This window comes from Anthonomus grandis, chromosome 9, assembly GCF_022605725.1.
Source record: "Anthonomus grandis grandis chromosome 9, icAntGran1.3, whole genome shotgun sequence".
Taxonomy (NCBI): domain Eukaryota; kingdom Metazoa; phylum Arthropoda; class Insecta; order Coleoptera; family Curculionidae; genus Anthonomus; species Anthonomus grandis.
In genome coordinates, this window is record NC_065554.1 from 3,616,669 (window position 1) to 3,635,330 (window position 18,662).

The following is an 18,662-nucleotide window of genomic DNA, read 5'->3' on the forward strand; positions in this document are numbered from 1 at the left end:
AAAAAATCTTCGCTGTCTCAATTCGGTGCGTAAACATTTTAGTAATAGTGTTTTCTTAAAAACCTACTTTCTTGAATATCGTAGGACATACAGGGCCAAACAATTCTATGCTTCTAAATAACAAAAAAAAAAAATAACAAATACCGAACATCCTTGCAAATTGTAAATGAATTATCAGGTAGAACAAGCCAAAACTCGCAGGACATTTTATTGGATCCAAATGATCTCAACAACTTTTAATAACGATACACGAACACACGGTATGAGAGCGCGCATACACAATGCATTTGCCGATTAGCGTGACATCACGTGTGTAACAGAATAATATGTCATCACACTACACGACGTGGATAGGAATTTATTTTATTTGCTATTATATTATATAGGCAGGGGGGAAGGAGCAAAATATTATATTTTGAGTTTTTTTAGTTGAATTGACGGAAAATTCCCATTAACTGTAAAATACAACCAAAATGTTGATTGAGATGATTATTGAGTTAGGTTGACTTCAAATTCGTAGGGCCATATAAAAAATTGGTTGTGATTTATAGGTAAACCAAATTTAAAAAATAAAAAAAAAGAAATACAGTAGACTCGCGATATAGTGAACTAATTAATGCACATCCAGTTCACTATATCGATTTGTTCACTCTATCAATTTTTTTTTTAATGTACGTATTAAAGCAACGTTTGTCTTTAGAAAACTAACTTTATTAATGCGAAACAGAAAAAATATTACATATGTAATTAAAATAAAATACAAAAACGGCAATCTAATCTATTTTTTCAAAAAATGATGTAATTTTTGTTTGCTTTTTTGTTTTTAGTCCTGTTTGTACCATCGTATTCCTTAAGTTTTGTAAAACGAGTATACTAGAATATTCCACTTTATCTTCATTTTCTTCGGCCCATTAAAGGATGTTGTTAATCGACTTTATTGCCGAATTTGTTGTCACTCGTTCCTTATTTACTACCATTTGTTCTTGTACTCCATCATCTTGATCGCTTCCATCACTTTCACTTTGGTCATTAGTTTTTTTTGTGTCAGGTAAGTTATCTTTATTCCAATCGTCTACATCAATAGGTTGAATATGAACTTCTGGATTAAAAGTCTGCAATAAAGTAATGATTTCTGATCTCACTGTGTCAATGTCTTCATTTCTTATTCGGCTCCGTAAAACACTTAAGGGGATGTTATCTTCCTCATCGTCAACTTCGTCGGCTAATGGTGAAAGTAGATTATGCCAGCATTTTTTTATAACTTTAGACCTTAAATTTCTCCACGCCAAAGTCAAATTTAGAATGGCGTCCTTTAACGAAATATGTTTTAGAGCATCTCCGATATCCTGGTTAGTTCCAATAATTTGTGATAACAAATTTTTTCGATAAAATAGTTTTATCAGACGAATAGCGTTTTGGTCCATTGGCTGGATTAGCGGAGTAACGTTAGGTGGCATATAAACAGTGAAAATGGAACCATCATCACTTCTTAGCTGTTCTGCAGGTTGAAGGCTTGCTGCGTTGTCCAACAAAAGCATGGCTTTAATTGGAAGGTTTTGGCTCTGTAGGAATTCCGTAACCTAAGACAAGAACAAATGCTAGAATAATGTGCAGTTTAAATTCTTAAAAGGAATAAAAAAAGGGCGTAAATTTGTAAAAATCGTAGTCCAAAAGGACTGAAACCATTTTTTCTAATTCTCGAGATACAAAGGTAAAATTTAAAACGTCTTCCTATGACAAAACTTACCTCAGGAATAAACATTCGGTGAAACCATTCTTTGAAAATTGCTGCCGTCACCCAAGCAGTTTTGGAGTTTCTGTAATGGACGGGACAGTTAAAATTGCGAAGCGAACGTGGATTTTTTGCTTTCCCAATAATTAATGGTTTAACTTTGTGAGTACCTGCCGCGTTTGTGCATGCTAGAAAAGTCACTATTTGTTTCTCGGTTTTCCTACCTGGGGCAGTTTTTTCTTCGCGAGCTACATATGTTTTTCCGGGAAGAAGTTTCCAATACAAACCAGTTTCATCGGCATGGTAAATCTGTTCTTTTGTTAGCTGAAGCTCATTTATTTTTAGGCGTAAAGTTCTTTTAAAAGGATCAACAAGCTCGGGTTCTGACGATAATTTTTCTCCTGAAATCGTTAGGAAGCGTATTCCAAAACGTTTTTTATACTTTTGCATCCAACCACTGTTCGCATTAAAAGAAGGAGATTCCTTGTATTGACTGTGAAGTAACTTGACCTTCTCTTGGATCGTTAAACCAGTTACCGGAAAATTTCTCTCCCTTGTTTTTAAGAACCACTTATATAAAGCTTTTTCCATTCTAGGACACTCTGATTGTCTCACAGTTTTCGCTTTTCCAGGTCCTGTGAAAGTACTGTTGACTCGTTTCAAAATCTTTATCCTTCTGTGACGAATCGCGCATATAGTGGATTTAGCAACACCATATTTTCTAGACAAAACGGTCACTCCGACACCTTTCTTTAATTCTTCTAATATTTTGGCTTTATCGCTTAGGGTTAAATGCTTTCTAATTTTTGCCATAATTATTCTGGCGGCGTGACGCGACCTACTGCACCCAAATACTAAAGAAAACTAATTGCATGAAAAGAAACAAACCGTTTAATATCTTTTTCTTGTCTTAACTTGTTTGTTTACCTAATAAAACTATTGGGTTTACTATTTCGAGAATCAATTTGTTCACTTGACAGAATACATTAAGGAAAAAATGTCTGTTCACTATTTAGAATAGTTCACTAGACAGTGTGTTCAGTATAACGCGAGTCTACTGTACACATAATTAGAAAATTGACATGAGATTTTAAAAGTCATGAATTATTAATTAAACTTACGAGTAATGAAGTGAAAAAACAAAACTTCTGGTCAACTATATTCACTAAAAATAAACTTCTAAGACTGAAAACAAGATAAGTAATGAAAGAACAGATTTATATAATTTTTTTTCAATAATTATCATTTCTTAGCATTAGTAAATGTTAATATTTTACGTTCCAATCATTTTTTAATGTTTAACTGGCTAATCGCAAATTTAAAGTTGGCAAGGCATCTTTTTTTTAAATGTATTCTTTGGGCTATAATTCAGTAAGGGTTGTCAAGGCAGTTGTCAATACAATATTTTTTAAAATGATATGAACAAATGCATATTGAAATTGAGCGAAGTAGGAGTTATTCAGGAGACCAATTCTTAACATTAAATGAAAGTATAATACGAGGTGGTAACCACTCAAAATAATTGTGTACATCAAAATATAAAAAATATACAAACAATCATTAAAATCATAACAAATGTGTACATCAAAACAAACTTACACTAAATTTTCAACCCTAAAAGCCAAAGCTTATTGTTTACATGCTTTAAAATTAATTCTGCTACACACAGTAGTGTGCAGAACGAAAATATCTTTACTCGAGCCGTGTTTTTGTGTATCGTGCTTTTGCTGTTCCATAGCTGACAGCCTAAGACTATTCACACTAAAAAGGATCCTATACCTAGCCAATGTAAATGTACCATTTTCAACCCACCAACTCAATTGAAATTCATAGAGTTCTCAGTAAGGTGACAAATCACAATGCTTCATATGATGGTATTTTCGTAAAAATTCTAAAAGAGCTTCCTGAAAATTCTCTTTCTGCAGTGCACTTGCCGTTAATTCCTCTTTTGGTAGAGGTAAGTTTTTCCTCTTGCCTTAAGGTTGGCAACATAATAACGGTTCACAAAGGTGGTGACTCCTCTGATCCCTCAAACTATAGACCAATTTCATTGCTTTCCGCTCTGTTCAAAGTAGTAGAACGCCTAATTAACATACGCATCACAAAGTTTTTTTACCAACTTCAACATCTTAAACAAAAATCAGTTTGGCTTTCAACACCAAAAAAGCACTGCAGATGCTGCCTTTCACTTTATGAGTACTTTTCTTAAAACTCTTTTAAACTAGCCTAAGTTTTCGGCAGCGAAATTCTGTGATTTATCACAAGTGTTCGATTGTGTCAGTCATACTGTTGTCTAAGCTTTATAAGTATGGTTTCCAAGATGCTGAGCTTGCATGGATTAAGTCTCATATATCAGACAGGATACAATCGCTCTCTATCAAGGGCAGAGCATCGGATAGCAAAATTACTTGTGGTGTTCCTTAGGGGTTTGTGTTAGGCTCAACTCTTTTCCTGATTCACATCAATGATGTGCTAAACCTTAATATTTTAGAAGGGATTGGAGCTTCCGGGATTAGAACTGAAGGTTGTTGAAGATTCTAAATATCTGGGTTGAAATTTGACTCTTATGGGAGCTGTCTAAATAGGAAGCTGGTTTTTGATTGCTATAGCGTGAATGTAACTGGAAAGAATCTTCGTCCCGTTATTGCACGGACTCGTTATTTTGCCTTAATGGAATCACATTTAAGGTACTGTATTCCAATCTGAGGCTTCTATACCCAATATCTTTTTCAATCCTGTTTTGTTCTACAAAAAAGAGCTGTTCGGTCATTGTGTCTGGTACATCCACGTACCGTAAAACGGGGTTACTTTGCACCATTTTTTTAAGTTTTATTTTATTAGTTAGGATGTAACGTCACTCGAAAGAAGATCTGAACTTTTTATTATAAATATCAATTGAGCAGGTTGTAATATAACTCTGATTATAACTATTTGTAACGTATATTGCCTAACCAAGAGAACAACCTAGTTTTATTAATGGTGCAAAGTATATCCCAAAAAAGTCATACTTTGCACCACTCAATAGTTTATTAATATTTGGCTTCTAAATGCTTGCTGGTGCATAGAAAACCCTTATTATTTCAAACTTTGCACCAATTAAATGCGAAAAAATGTTCGTGGGCCAAGTTTTGTGAATTTAAATCTACCTACCTACATATATTTATGAAACAAGCGTAAAAGTAAAGAAAATTGCTACAATTTAAATGAACAAACTTTATTATAACATTATAATAGTAAAAATACAACGTTTGAAACTAATCCCACCACAATTTGTCGCATTCTAGGACAATGTACAATCCTCGTTTGGACATTTTCTTGGGAGGGCTAATGGCGCCAATTACGTTGTCCCACGATTACCATATTTCGTCACGTCTTTCTGGCCATTTCCAAAACTTTATTGATCTGGCCATAGCATTGATCATCGCTCCATCGTTTTCTATTGCTGTTATCACTCCGGGATAAACATGATCTTCATAGAAAAATAAAACGTACTCACCAACAATTTTTTTAACATCATCTAATCCAGAGTTTTTGACTTTTTCGACAATATTTGTTCCAAGAGAACCTGAGACGAGTTTTTGATTAAATTCTTTTTCTTCTTCCATCTCTTGCATCTCATTTACTTCATCATCTGATGAATCTCTGCCTAGTGGAAAGTGGTCGTCCAGAACAGTGTCCTCCTCTGAATCATCTACGATTTCTGGTTCAACAGCTTGAAGAGGTGTGGATGTAGATGCTCCAGTTAGATCTGTTAAACTAATTTCAGAATGGGCAATACTGTATCCTGCTGAAACCGTTATTTTCTTCTTCCTACGTGGCTTAAACTGTGTGGCTTCCTGTCTTTTATCTTCTAAATACTTAATGAAAGTGTTTTCGATATTCGACGAACTTGATTTATTTGTGTCGCTAGCAGTTGTCATATTAGATTGCTTAGTTGTTGTTAACTAAGGTGTTACATCGCAAGGGACGATACCGCATTTCCTAAATCCCGACTTTAATATCTCAGCGCTATTCTTTTGAATTTTTTCCATTAATGATCGTAAAAGCGTTGGAAAATGCTGTTTCTCAAGCACATTTGATCTACTCCCTACATGAGTTTCCTTATATTGAGATAAAATGTCTCTCCAGGCTCTTTTCATGGTGGCAAATAATGCGACATCTAGCGGTTGTGTAACATGGGTGCTGTTCGGAGGCAAACATACAAAATCAATGTCATGTCTTCGACATAAATCGAGGACTTCATCATTAATATTAGAAGACAAATTGTCTCCTAAAACGACCTTCTTTCTCTGAATTTTTTTAAGCCTGGGCAATAGGAGAGTGCTGAACCAATTTGCAAATGTCTGTGATTCGAACCAACCAGATGCAGTGTTTGCATAACGCGTACCAGGAGGACCATTCTCAGTCCAGGTGTCCCACAAATGCTTGGATTTGTACACCACATAAGGAGGTAGAAGCTCACCAGCTGCATTTCCACAAATCATAAGAGAAATGCTACTCTTTGAGGAATTACAAATTCGTTCGGGATACTTAACACCACGTTTAGTTAATATCTTTTTTTGACCAAGGTCATCGGTTAAGTTTGTCTCGTCATATTTAAAAATAGCATGCGGCTCTACACCAGTTAATGTTTGTTTTAGATTTTCTATGTATTCAGTCATTTGGTTTGCATTGAGTGCTGCTCTACTTCTTTTTTTGTTCGAGGCTATCCTTGCAGTAAGGTCCTTATGACGAGTTAAAAATGATTTGACCCAATTGATACCTGGAGTATTATCCCTAAAACGAGTTATTTTTTTTCCTTTGCGATTTAAATAGCTCTTGATTATTTGTCGCAATTCCATTCCAGTAACAGGAAAACCAGAATCACTAAGGCTATGAATGCTTTATACGAAACATCTTTCCTCTTCATAAGAGAATATTGATGGGTATCCAGCTTTTCTAGCGTGTGTTCCTTTTAATTTGTAAAAAATAGTTCTCCTTGGAATGTTGAAGGATTCAGCGGCAACTCTTGTGCTCATGCCATCTTGTATTGCTGACAAACATGCCTTCAAATCTTCTTCTGAGTAGTCTGCATATCTGCGAGATCCCGGTTTCCTTTTATAACGTCTGGGCATTTTCTGAAAACCATTTATCTATTTAACTTTTACTCTTGCGAATGAAAATAGTTTGGACGTGACAAGTAGGGACGGACCACTTGAGCGGTGCAAAGTATACCCAATTCCACGTGATAAGTGCACATATAAACAATGTTTTTTTTTTTATTGCTATCCTTGTTTAAGCCTTTAGACGTGTACTCTGGGACCGGAATTTTTGTACTCCGGGACTTTCTGCACAATATGATTTTGCAGAGCCAGAAAATCATAGAATTTCTAGGATAATATTCGGACGGTTGCTGATAAACAACTGGCGACCAGGGGCCTGTTTCATAAAAAATATTAGTCCAATATTATTGGCAAAAATCTAGTAATATTAGTTTACATTATCAATTTATGTTTCATAAACTTATTAGATAATATTATTAATTATTAGCGTATTGGTTAATAAATTAGTACATTTTATTAGGATAATTTGAGAACTGTTTCATAAATACCTAGACTTCATAAATTTTACTAATAAAATTGATGTATTTTTATGAGTGTTTTTAGCATAATAATGTGAGTTAGAATAATAGAGTTAATTTGCAAAAGTTTACAAAATGGGCGATTCTGAATCAAGTGACGAGGAAGAGAGAGTTTTTGTGAGAAGACCAAGAATATTTAGGGAACGAATTTCCTATTTTTATATAGAAGATACTTATGAATTTAATGAACGATTTAGGTTACCTAGTGCGAAGTTCTACGTAATTTTAAACAGAATAGAACAACAACTAGCCCACGATACAAGGCGAAATTACGCGTTAACGCCGAAACAGCAACTAATGGTTGCTTTACATTGGCTTGGAAGTGGCATGCAGTATCACAGTGCAGGAGATATGCATGGCATCTCAAAAGCTACAGTATGCCGTATAGTTCACAAAGTTGTTCTATCTATTAACAGAACCTTGCTTAGAGAAACCGTTTGTTGGCCCGATGATATTGGAAGAGTTATGTATCAATTTAAACAAATTGCTGGTATGCCGCTTGTTTGTGGAGCAGTTGATGGAACACTTATTAAAGTTGATGCACCTAGTTTACATGAACCAGCTTTTGTTGATCGCCATGGAAACCACTCTTTAAATATTATGCTTGTTTGTGGTCCTTCGTTAAAATTTTACTACGTTTCCGCTAACTGGCCTGGTAGCGTAAGTGATGCGAGAGTTCTGCGAACTAGTTCATTATTCCAAAGAATGGAAAACGGTTGGCGACCATTTCCAGGATCTGTATTGCTGGGAGACTCCATTTATCCACTTAAATCATGGCTTATTCCACCTGTTTTACGAAATGACGGTGACGCTTCGCAAATGCGATTTCTAAGAGCTCATAAAACGACTCGCAGAGTAGTTGAATGTGCTATAGGCATTTTAAAAGAAAAATTTCCTTGCCTCAATTATGTTCGACTGAGAAATACAGTGTTTGCTTGCGAAATGATAAAATGTTGCGTCACTCTTTGCAACATATCAAAAGCAGATAACGAACAATATAACATAGAGGAGGAAGAAAATGCCAATGATGACAACATAGATGCAGAAGAACAAGATGAAATAGATATAGGAGCTGAGGAGAAACTTAACTATTTTTACAATTATTTTCGTAATAATTAATTAAAATATAGGACAATAAAAGAAAGGTTAGGACGTATAAAAGAAACTACAATATATTTTTTTAAATGCAAAATTGTTCTTTATTTACCTTTTTTATTTAGATAGATAACAATTTTTTTTAAATCAGTCATAGTTTTTCATTAATACCGATTACATCACCTTCTTCATTTAAAATATATTCAGTAATATTTTGTGTGTCCTTTTGCTCTTCAATATGGCTTGTAAGGTTACAGTGACTTACATTAAGTGACCTTTCTTTATCCCACACTTCCAACTCCAATTTTCGGACTTCTAGTTCAAGTTTTTTTCTCTTGAGGTCCTCGAGGTATTTTGTTTCATTGGAATTTTGGACAATGATTTTTCTCTTAAGACATCCTGCAACCGAAAACAATTAATTTTAGTAAAAAGGTCAAATCAAATGATGGAAAAAGGACAGTGTAGGGAATGATAAATACACGCTTGGAAAACTTACTTGGAAAGGTTACTTTCTATGCACAAAAATAAACGAGTTTTTTGGTGGAAAAATAAAAAATATAAGTAATAATCTTTTTATGAGGACAGTCTTTATCGAGGTCTTTATCTAATGGAAATGTATTTTTGTCCAGCTGTAGCCTTCTATCCAAAGCCAGCTGGAATTGAAAATTAATTTAGGAACTATCGATAATAACCTCTTGTTAACTTTTGGGACTTCAGCGGTGGGCTTACGACATCTTCAAATGTATTTCCCACATCCTCTTTTATCTCTGTTACATCAGGTAATGTCTCAGTATTAGTCGGTAGAGTTTGGGTTACAACCTCATCCTCCATTGAATCCGCGACCCTGATTCCTTCTATAACTGGAGAGTTTTTTCCAATTATTTCAATTACTAGCTTGTCGGTGTCATCAAGTTTCGAATCGGGGCCGCCATCTGATCCAGTTTTTTTTGCGTTATCAAGTTTGATCTAAAAAATATCTTCAATTAAAATACAAAGTATAATAGTTTTTATTTTAAATTAGAGCGTTAGCACTGCATTGTAGCGTAATAAAACAATTGCATGAATATTTTTTTAATAAAATTGCTGAGCAAGAGTAATAAAGTTCTATTTTTTTAAGTGCCTACATTGAAAAAAAACGGATGCTAATGAAATTAATACCATCATGCGATCCCTTCAAAATAAGAAAATAAAAAAATATACAAAATTGTCCAAAAATAACTTAAAAATTGTTTTTTCCCGTTTTTTTGGACCAAAAAACCAATTTTTTTTTGTTTTGGGTAAAAATGGTATTATCACTTTCGTTATTTATCATGAATAAAATAAATTTTTCCTCTCTTCCTCTTAAAGCCCAATTCATAAACTTTACGCTTTGCGTTTAGTACGTAAAGCTCATGAACTGGATCTGATTCGACTTACCCCACTTTTTTTACTCATAGGCAACGCAAAATATTAAGCCGTTTAAAAGTTATTACTTAACACGCACATACTAGATTTTTAGAAAAAAACAGACACGATTTTTTTCCTCTAAACCGACTTTTACGACGTTTTAGGACTTTGTGAGATATCTAAACCACTTATATGGTTACGGATTATTATAGTGTATCTTAATACACTATAATAATCCGTTTGTATACAAACGGATTATAATGCGGAAGTAATAAGTTACTTACCATTGTTCGGTTCCGAATATTAGGCCAAGTAGCATCACGCACGTAGGTGTAGTCTTTCTCGCATGTAATCAATCCAATAGAAACCGCATAGTCCCTAACTTCCATCCATGCGGATCTTTTTGTTTCCTTGGTCAGTGTGGTAGAAAACTGTCCAAATAGACTATCTTTCATGTCTTTAATTTTTCGGAGAAAGTTTTGTTGCTTAACTTGCTTTTCCGATCTTTTACTTCTTATTTTAGACATTATGCAAATTTAACGCCACTTAATGGAACCGCACCGCAAATTATGACATAACCTCACTAACTTGTAAACAGCTGACTAGTAAAATAATATTATTAGTCTTCACTTTTATTAGTCTAATATATATTTTTATGAAACAGAAAAAAGCATACTAATATTATTAATTTATGAGACTAATATTAATAGCTAATATTATCAGTATGGTTTATGAAACAGGCCGCAGGAGGATATTCGCGCGCGCGTTGGTGACGTATTGCGATGTTGCCTATGTGTTCTAGAGGTAGTAGAGATATCTGAACAAAATTATGAGGAGGATTACAGAAAATATAATTTTACATTTTCGGTGCAAAGTTTCCCTGCTCAGGGCAAAGTAACCTTGTTTTACGGTACTCATTGCAAACCAATATTCATTGAAAATCAAATCCTTACCCTACCAACTCTTGTTGTTTTGGAAACCGTGTGTATTGTTCACGAGACATCTTTCTAATTTCTCAAATGTCTGAACTTATTAAACACGCAACTCAGGAACATGATTTATCTCTTTTGTCTATTCCTCACTTTAGTTACATAAAGGATTCCATTATTTACATGGGGATTAAAATGTGTAACTACTTGCCATTGAGTGTTATAAATGTATTAAAATTTTCTCTTTCAAAAAGATCGCAGTTGTTTGCCATCTGTGAATTATAAAAATTTTATATTTTTTTTCTAAAGCTACATTTGTAACTATATCTTTATTTAATTTAAAAACATTTAAAATAAATTTAATACAACATTTCATTCTCCAGTTGTTTGATAGAGTAAATAATTAGAAAGAATATGAACCTTGCTGCACAAAAAAGCCTCACACTTCAAGCCGCGCTATTAGATCGAAATGTAGTAAAACCACGTGCAAAGAACGAGTTACATACAAAAACACATAAAGAAAACCAACACCAGGGCGGAACGACAGTAATCCGTTTACTAAACCTAGATTAATACTACTTAGATAGGAAACTCCCATAAGAGCCAATTGAACACTAAAACGTCGATGAATGTTGCGCCCTCTGATTTTCGAGGAGTAGTACTAACAGAAAACAAAAATAAATTTGTGACGTCATAATGGCGGGAAAAAATTCGATTAAGGCGCCAAATTTGAATTTCGCTTTATCATGCCCTGCACTTAAAATTAGTGGGAAATGTTTGGTTCTTTCGGAAACTATAATAGGTAGATTCAAAAAATGTCAAATTGGGACTTTTTTTATCTCCATATTAAACGAAGTCCCCTGTTTATCACTTTTTCTATCTGCGTAGTATAATTTCTGAAAGTCCTATACATTTCGTACTACATACATAGGTGTGGGTTTGCTTCACTTATTATCAGTATACAGGGTGACCACGGTAACTTTGGCAAAAATTGTAGGGTAGGTAAGGACGCCATAGGCAAGTATTTTGAGCATAGGAAATGAAACCATGTCCGGAAAAGCCCCCATTCGGAGATGGGGCTGTTTTAAAATTGGACCCTTCGCGGCAGGTGGGTAGGCAACCCAACGTACACGAAAACTTTTTTTTACTTTTTCTGAATACCATGTATAGTTTGTCAAATGTCAGGTTGACTTTGAAATCGCCTATTTAGCGGTTAAGGAAGTAATCACGATTTATATCCGCACAGACCGCACTAGTCGGATCAAATGTTGTGAATTGGGCGGTTGTTTTAAAATTGAAATTTTTGCGCCAGATGGGAAAGCAATAAGGCAATCCTGGCAACCTATCGTACCGGGTGATCAGTTAAGGGTAGCGAGCGGCCATATCTCATAAGATATTGGTCGTATAGATTTGAGAAAAAAAAATCATGATAAAAGTCGCCAAGAGAAATTGCTGGAAATTATTTTCGAGTTTGTCAAACGTCCGCTAGAGGGCGTAACAGCCAACACCAAGTAGAAAAATGGGATTTTTATAGAATTTTGTCTAATGAAAGTATATCGGTAATATCATTCTCATATTTACTGACCATTTCCCTACATTTTTTGTCTAAAACGTTTTATTCTATCTATCAAAATAAAGCGGTGGGGCAAGTTCAATTGTTTTTTTAAATAAACCAAGATTTCTCCCGTTTCTTTTGACCGATTTTAGCAGACTTAAGCTCATATAAAAGAGCATAATTTGCACTACAAAATGCTTATTTGGTTTTGAATTTTTGACTTTTGCTGTCGCCGCTAGATGGCAATAACTTAAATGGTAGCACATTTTTGAGTTTTTTTCAAAAAAAAAAAATAAATGTAATGGTATATTAATTTTTATATATTTTAAAAGAGGATACATTTCTCTATAATTTCAATTCAATCATTTAAAAAAAAAAAAAATTGAGAAAATATTTTCTTAATAAAACTGTCCAACAACAGCAGGAGCAATAACACTAAAAACAAGAACACAGAACTTAAAAATAAACGTTAAAAATAAATTAATAACTTTATCGTTAATGTTAAAAATGTTGTCCGTTATTTTGAATGCACTGGTTTAAGCTCTTCTGGGTGGAGTTGCTAGCTGACTCAATTTCCGCTTGGTATACTATTTATCGCATTTTGAATTCGGACTATCGTGTCTTCTCGAGTAGTTGATCGAGTTTTGTATACTAAATCCTTTATTCGGCCCCACAGATAAAAATCAAGGCAGGTTAAATCGGGGGATCGTGGTGGCCAGAAAAATAGACTGCCTCTACGAATCCAATGGTTAGGAAAATGCCTGTTCATAAAATCTCGCACATTTCGAGAATAATGTGCCGGGCATCCGTCTTGTTGAAACCACATGTTTCTTCTTACTTCTAAAGGCACATTTTCCAAGTGTCCTGGTAAATCGTTCGATAAAAAGTTACGTCTAGAAAGATACGTCTGGAATGCCTCTGATATTCCCAATTTATTTTTTTTTCACACTGTAGTTCCGTGCAAATATTCCGTGTAGTATGTCGTGAATAACCCTGTATAGTTAGTAATTTTGAAAATCAGTAATCAGTAAATTTTCTATACAATATTAATATATGTTTAAATATTACAGGAAGAAGCCAAAGAAAAGGACAAGGCTTTGAACAAAGAATCAGAAGAAAATAAAGAGAAAGAAGCCGCGAAATAAAAAATCGACTAAGTCCTTTGCTATCTATTTCTTTTCATCACTTTCTGTGGAATCTCATCATCTATTATATATTAGTTATATTAAATTGTTCTCTCTCTCTCTCTTGATTGTCTGATTTATGTGCAACATTTAGTTTGTAAGTTCATGAATCTATTTTTTTATTAGTTTACTTGAAATGGAGACGAGTAAAAATAACTTTTCGAACTTCATTATTATTGTAAAGTGCCATTATATGGTATATAAACCATCCCTCATTGTTAACCCAAGAATTCTTACTCTACAGCATTTGTCTTGATTGAAAAATACTCCACTCCATACCAGTATAGCAGACTTTTTTAGCTTGATGAATATAATGGATTTTTTAATAAAAGTTTTATATTAACTGCTAGTTATTATTATTGTTTGTATAAATATTTTAGCTAGGTTTTTAAATGTAAGCATGTATGTTTGAAAGGAACTTTACTTAGCTTCTTTCTTGGTTATGTAAAGTTCTCAGATTTTTAAGCTAAGTTCTTGAGAATTGATGCATTTTTAATTTTAAGGGCTTGATATATTTTTAATTGTGAAAAAAACATTATCGTCTTAGCATTGTTGATTGACCCGAAATGAAGTAAAAATATTAAAGCGCTTGAAATTTAAAATTGTTTTTCAAGGATCTTGTGTGTAACTTTACATGTTAGTGCAGTCTCTAATATACGTACGACATTATTAATATTCCGTATTTAGTAATACATAAGTAGTACATTTATTCATTGATTATATCCATTCCACATTTTTTACCATCGCGTTTAAAGAAATCAACGTAGAAAAGCTTTTGTGAAGAATCAGTCCAGTGGGTAGTGTGTGTATGATGTATAATTTTTAGATTTTTTAGTGAATTTTTAATAAAATAAAATCAAAAATGCAACGAGAATTAAAAATTAAGTAACATCATGGTTCAGTTTCAAAAAAATTAATAACGCACATTAAGAATAATCAAAAAAGGCTTATTAACAGTGGCGGCTCGTGAGGGAGAACTCTCCTCCAAGAATTTTCACATCCGCACACAACATACAATAACCCATATTTTATTATTTGAAATATACTTGTTTTAAATACGTCTACCTAAATATAATATTTCCATGCGTATTAACTCGATTCTCCAAAACTATTTCGAGGTAAGTCTAAGTGATTGTGAAAACAGCAATGAGCGTGATTTGAAAAAACTGGTTTTTAGCCATTTAAGTTTAGAAGCAAAAGTGGAATTTTAGAATAACGAACGTCCTACGCCGGTATTAAATATAAATCAAACACAAACAGCGTGGAAAAGCAGACTCGTTTTTATGAGTAAAGTCTCTTTGAGAAAATGGGCTACTGTGAAATATGTCAAAGTAAGCTGATCGTATAGTTGCATGAGATATATCGTGGGCGTACAAGGAAAACCCTGTAAGTCCTAAAACTAAAAATGTGGAAAAAAGCGATTTTAAACTTTTTATGTAAAATCCAATTTTATTTTTTATGTTTGCTAAATGCATTTTTTGGGTACTAACATCTGTTTAGAGTTAGTTTGGTTAAATTAAAATACATTATTTTTTAATACAAATTATTTATTAGCGTTTTAAATAATAATTGCACTTAATGGGTTTTCGCTGACAAACTAATCACATTTTTTGAGACTTATCAGATTTTTCTTCATAAACTGTATTAGTTTTTCTGAAGAAAGATAATGAGAAAGAGGCTCATTGTCGGAATCGGAATCAGTTTCTTCATCGGAAATTCCAATACTGGCTTCTTCAATATTTTTTGCAGTAGAAAGAGACTGGTACCACCCATGGAATTCCGAAGGAATAGCACCACTTTTGCATAATTTCAAAAGATCTTTTTTCTTTGTGCTTATCGGTAAAGGGCCTTTATATAGTTTCTCTAATTTTTTTTGGATTTGCTGGTGGTCTACCTTTTCCCCAAATTCTAATAACCTTATAATCGCTGCTATGTTCGTATTTATATTCGATAATATCAGGATGCAATTTCGAATACCGCAAACTTATTGGACTAAACTTATTATTGGATTTTTTTGTGAGTGTCAAATAATTTATAAATTAATTAAGTGCACTTAATAGATTTTTCCTGAATAATATTTAGTCTCTCCGGACTTAATAACTTGGAAGCTAGACGTATCTCTTCAATTTGAACTATATTGGACTTAACGGGCATTTAGTATGATAGGTTATATTTAAATGGACTTGGCTATGCAAAAAAACGATTTTTTTGAAAAAAGTGGACTTACAGGGTTTTCTTTGTACGCCCACGATATATTCATGCAGATTATTCTTATTATTATTATTATTATTATTAAAACATGTGTATAATAGATACATTTTTAATTTCAATATTTATGTTTGTACACCCAAATATTATTTTTGTGCTCCCTCCCCTAAAACCAAACTCGCGAGCCGCCACTGCTTATTAAAAAAAAAACACTCCCACCAACTGATAAGAGAACCAAATAGGTAAAAATAAAACATAACCTGTAATTAACACTTCAGTAGTTTTTGTATCCTTAAGGCCACCTAATTCTTAAACTACGCTGTGTAAAATTGTTGGACCATTTTTTCAAAATTAACGTTTTTTTTTTATTAGGTTTCAGTTTAATTTGGCGCGGTTTAATTATTGCAATTAAGAACATGATTTCCAAATGACGACGCTCTCTGTTTCATAAAACGATCCGGCCAAATTAAACTCATTAAATAAAAAAAAAATTATGAAAAGCTCAAGTAACTAGCAAGATTTTTTTTTTTTAGTTTTATTTAGTTTAATTTTAGTTAAAATAGGTTCGACTTTCAAAACTGTGTTGTATGCTAATATGCTATAATTGAATAAATATAAGTTCATATTTTAAGTTTTAATCAGGCTTTTATTTAGTATGTATACCTCTGATATCTTTCATGGTTTATTGTAATTTCGTTTATCTTGAGAAGGTGATCAATCATTAATCGCTATAAGACGACCTAACTGCCCCAAAATTATGTACATGCATAGTAAATAATGGTTCCAATGCTGGTTTAATAGATAAACAAGTTTCTGTGCGATAAATCGAATTAAAGAATGTCGGGGTATTATTAGAAAAGTGTTTTGTGGTAAAGTAAGGACAGTAAGTACCCAGTGACGTACTACCCTTCCCAACCCACCACTGTAACTTAAAGTATTCAACGGCATGACTCACCCGATCGGATGTTTTTGGAATGACTCAGGCAATTAGAGATGAGCAATATTTCACTATCGGTGATTTTGTCACCGTGATTTGTAAATGGCCAATAACGGCGGTGACTGAAATATTCATATCACGGCGACCCGTGATTTCGAGATACCTGTTACCGTTCCAATAGTGTATATTGTCATGGAACGACTTCAAGCTAAATGCGTATAACATATGAGTGATGACTGATATTTTTACAGCTTTTAACCACAGCCCGGTTCGCCCGCCACCAGGCTCCTTAAATATAAATATTAAAAATACAGTGGTCACGGTCACCGTTTAAAAGAAAGAACGATGATTGCCGAATCACAGTCGCTAATCACGCCGTTCCTCATAAATCACCGGATCGCTCATCTCTAGAGGCAATAGGAACATTCTTTAATATATTTCGCAGGGCGAGATAACAAAAAGGGAATATTCTTAAGAGAATATAATTATATAATAATATATTCGTTCGACTCGAAGTGATAAGACTTATATAAATTAAGAATTATTATTTATTCAAAAGTTATTGTTTGGGATATTTGTAAATATAAGTGTTATTGGAAGATTGTGGCTTTATTCCTACATCGCTTAAACGCTCAGACTACACCAGTATGTATAAGAAAAAGTAAGTAGTAAAATGTCTGTTGGTAGAAACGGTTTATCACTAACTAAAACTCTTTATTTTACTCTTAACACGTGTCTCGCTTACGATGTTAGCATCTTTAGGAGAAGATTAAAACTAAACTAAAACTACTTATAGTTTAACCAGACCAAAATGAAGAAGCAAAAACGTTTTATTTCAGGAGGTTTCGTAGTAGTCAGTGGCGTCCCATATATAAAATTAAAATGCAACTAATAATCTGAAGATATTTTATATCAATATTTTTTTGTTTTCAAGGTGTTTTTACAATTATTATTTTAAATTAGTAGATTAATGACGAATTTAAGAGGTTATGGACGCTATCTATGGTGCCAAAACTAAACAAATTCCACTTTCCTTTCTGATTTTTTTTCTATGTCATCTTAAACAAAAACTGTTTTTGACAGTTGAGATTATTTAAAATTAACGACATTTCACAGGTCTTAAAAAGTTAAAATAAGAAATTTTTGTTCCACTATACTTAATAATTCATATAATATTAAAATCATAATAATATAAAAAAAAATCATATAATATTGAATAAATGATGGCACATCATATTTCTTAGAATTTGCCGTAAAATCCAAAATTGATATATGTAAAATATAAGGTGACTCATTAAAAAAAAAAAAAAAAAAAATTTTGAAATTTTACAACTCCTACTTTTTCGGAAATGTATATGTATGTATCTGCTTGAATCGAACATCGATTTTGCGTAAAAATTGCACAAACATTTTATTTTGCAACAATAATACAAGAAATGTTTTTGAAAGTGGTAGACAATTGTAATATAGAAACAGGTAGTCGGACTGACATTGTCTTTGTTTTTGGTACAACACGACGTTTCGGTCGGTAGGTATCTCCGACCGTTATCAAGTATAAACTAAAGCAATTTCCTATTCTGCAGGCTTATATATGATTAGTGGCATCAATGAGGCGTGAATTCTGATGATGCGTGAAGAGAGCGTCTGCTAGAAGAGGTCTCCATATGTTGGGAACATCCACACTGGGTTGGCTGAAGACGCCCTGGTTTTTCGTTATGTAGACAGCTTCCAGAAATTTATTTTTTCGCCAGTGTGATTCCTTTCTTAGGATTTTTGTTTCAGACCAGTGAATGTTATGACCGTTTTTCCAAGCATGTTCAGCTATACCTGATCTGGCTACTTCTCCAGTGGTCGTCCATTTGCGATGTTCCTTGGTCCTAACTGCCAAAGGTCTTTTGGTTTCGTCAACATGTAAGTCGCCACACTCACGAGGGATCTGGTAGCTGCAGTTTTTGGTGTCTGCTGTAGATTCTGGTTTTGTTTTGGAAACAGAACTTCTTATTGTATTGCCAGATC

The 18,662-nt window shown here is 33.4% G+C and overlaps 2 protein-coding genes across 4 annotated transcripts in view; one reads left to right on the top strand and one right to left on the bottom strand.

Moving 5' to 3' along the window:
- Nucleotides 1-16,347, top strand: part of LOC126740739 (failed axon connections) — a 224,499-nt gene extending 208,152 nt beyond the window's left edge. For both annotated transcript variants that reach the window (XM_050446897.1, XM_050446898.1), the window contains exon 7: nucleotides 13,388-16,347. In XM_050446897.1, the coding sequence (XP_050302854.1) occupies nucleotides 13,388-13,462 (75 nt within the window). In that variant the 3' untranslated portion in view covers nucleotides 13,463-16,347. The remainder of the gene's footprint in view (nucleotides 1-13,387) is intronic.
- LOC126740746 (uncharacterized) lies at nucleotides 8,566-10,699 on the bottom strand. Of its 2 annotated transcripts, none has more exons than XR_007661984.1 (3): nucleotides 10,118-10,699; nucleotides 8,944-9,413; nucleotides 8,566-8,846 (listed from the first exon to the last, which is right to left on the bottom strand). XR_007661984.1 is itself a non-coding variant. In XM_050446907.1 (3 exons), the coding sequence occupies exons 1-3, from the start codon at nucleotides 10,358-10,360 to the stop codon at nucleotides 8,599-8,601; spliced, it is 765 nt and encodes a 254-aa protein (XP_050302864.1). In that variant the 5' UTR covers nucleotides 10,361-10,691; the 3' UTR covers nucleotides 8,566-8,598. The 2 variants fall into 2 exon arrangements, 1 of the variants encoding a protein (XP_050302864.1); XM_050446907.1 differs by having other exon boundaries at nucleotides 9,140-9,413; nucleotides 10,118-10,691.
- Nucleotides 16,348-18,662: the final 2,315 nt, after the last annotated feature.

Bases quoted from the DNA above. Each gene is read 5' to 3' on its own strand.
- LOC126740746 (XM_050446907.1), bottom strand. From the start codon at position 10,360: ATGTCTAAAATAAGAAGTAAAAGATCGGAAAAGCAAGTTAAGCAACAA. The intron at 9,414-10,117 runs GTAAGTAACTTA...GATATTTTTTAG, and splicing joins ATATTCGGAACCGAACAATG to ATCAAACTTGATAACGCAAA. The intron at 8,847-9,139 runs GTTATTATCGAT...TTTCGGTTGCAG, and splicing joins GTCCCAAAAGTTAACAAGAG to GATGTCTTAAGAGAAAAATC.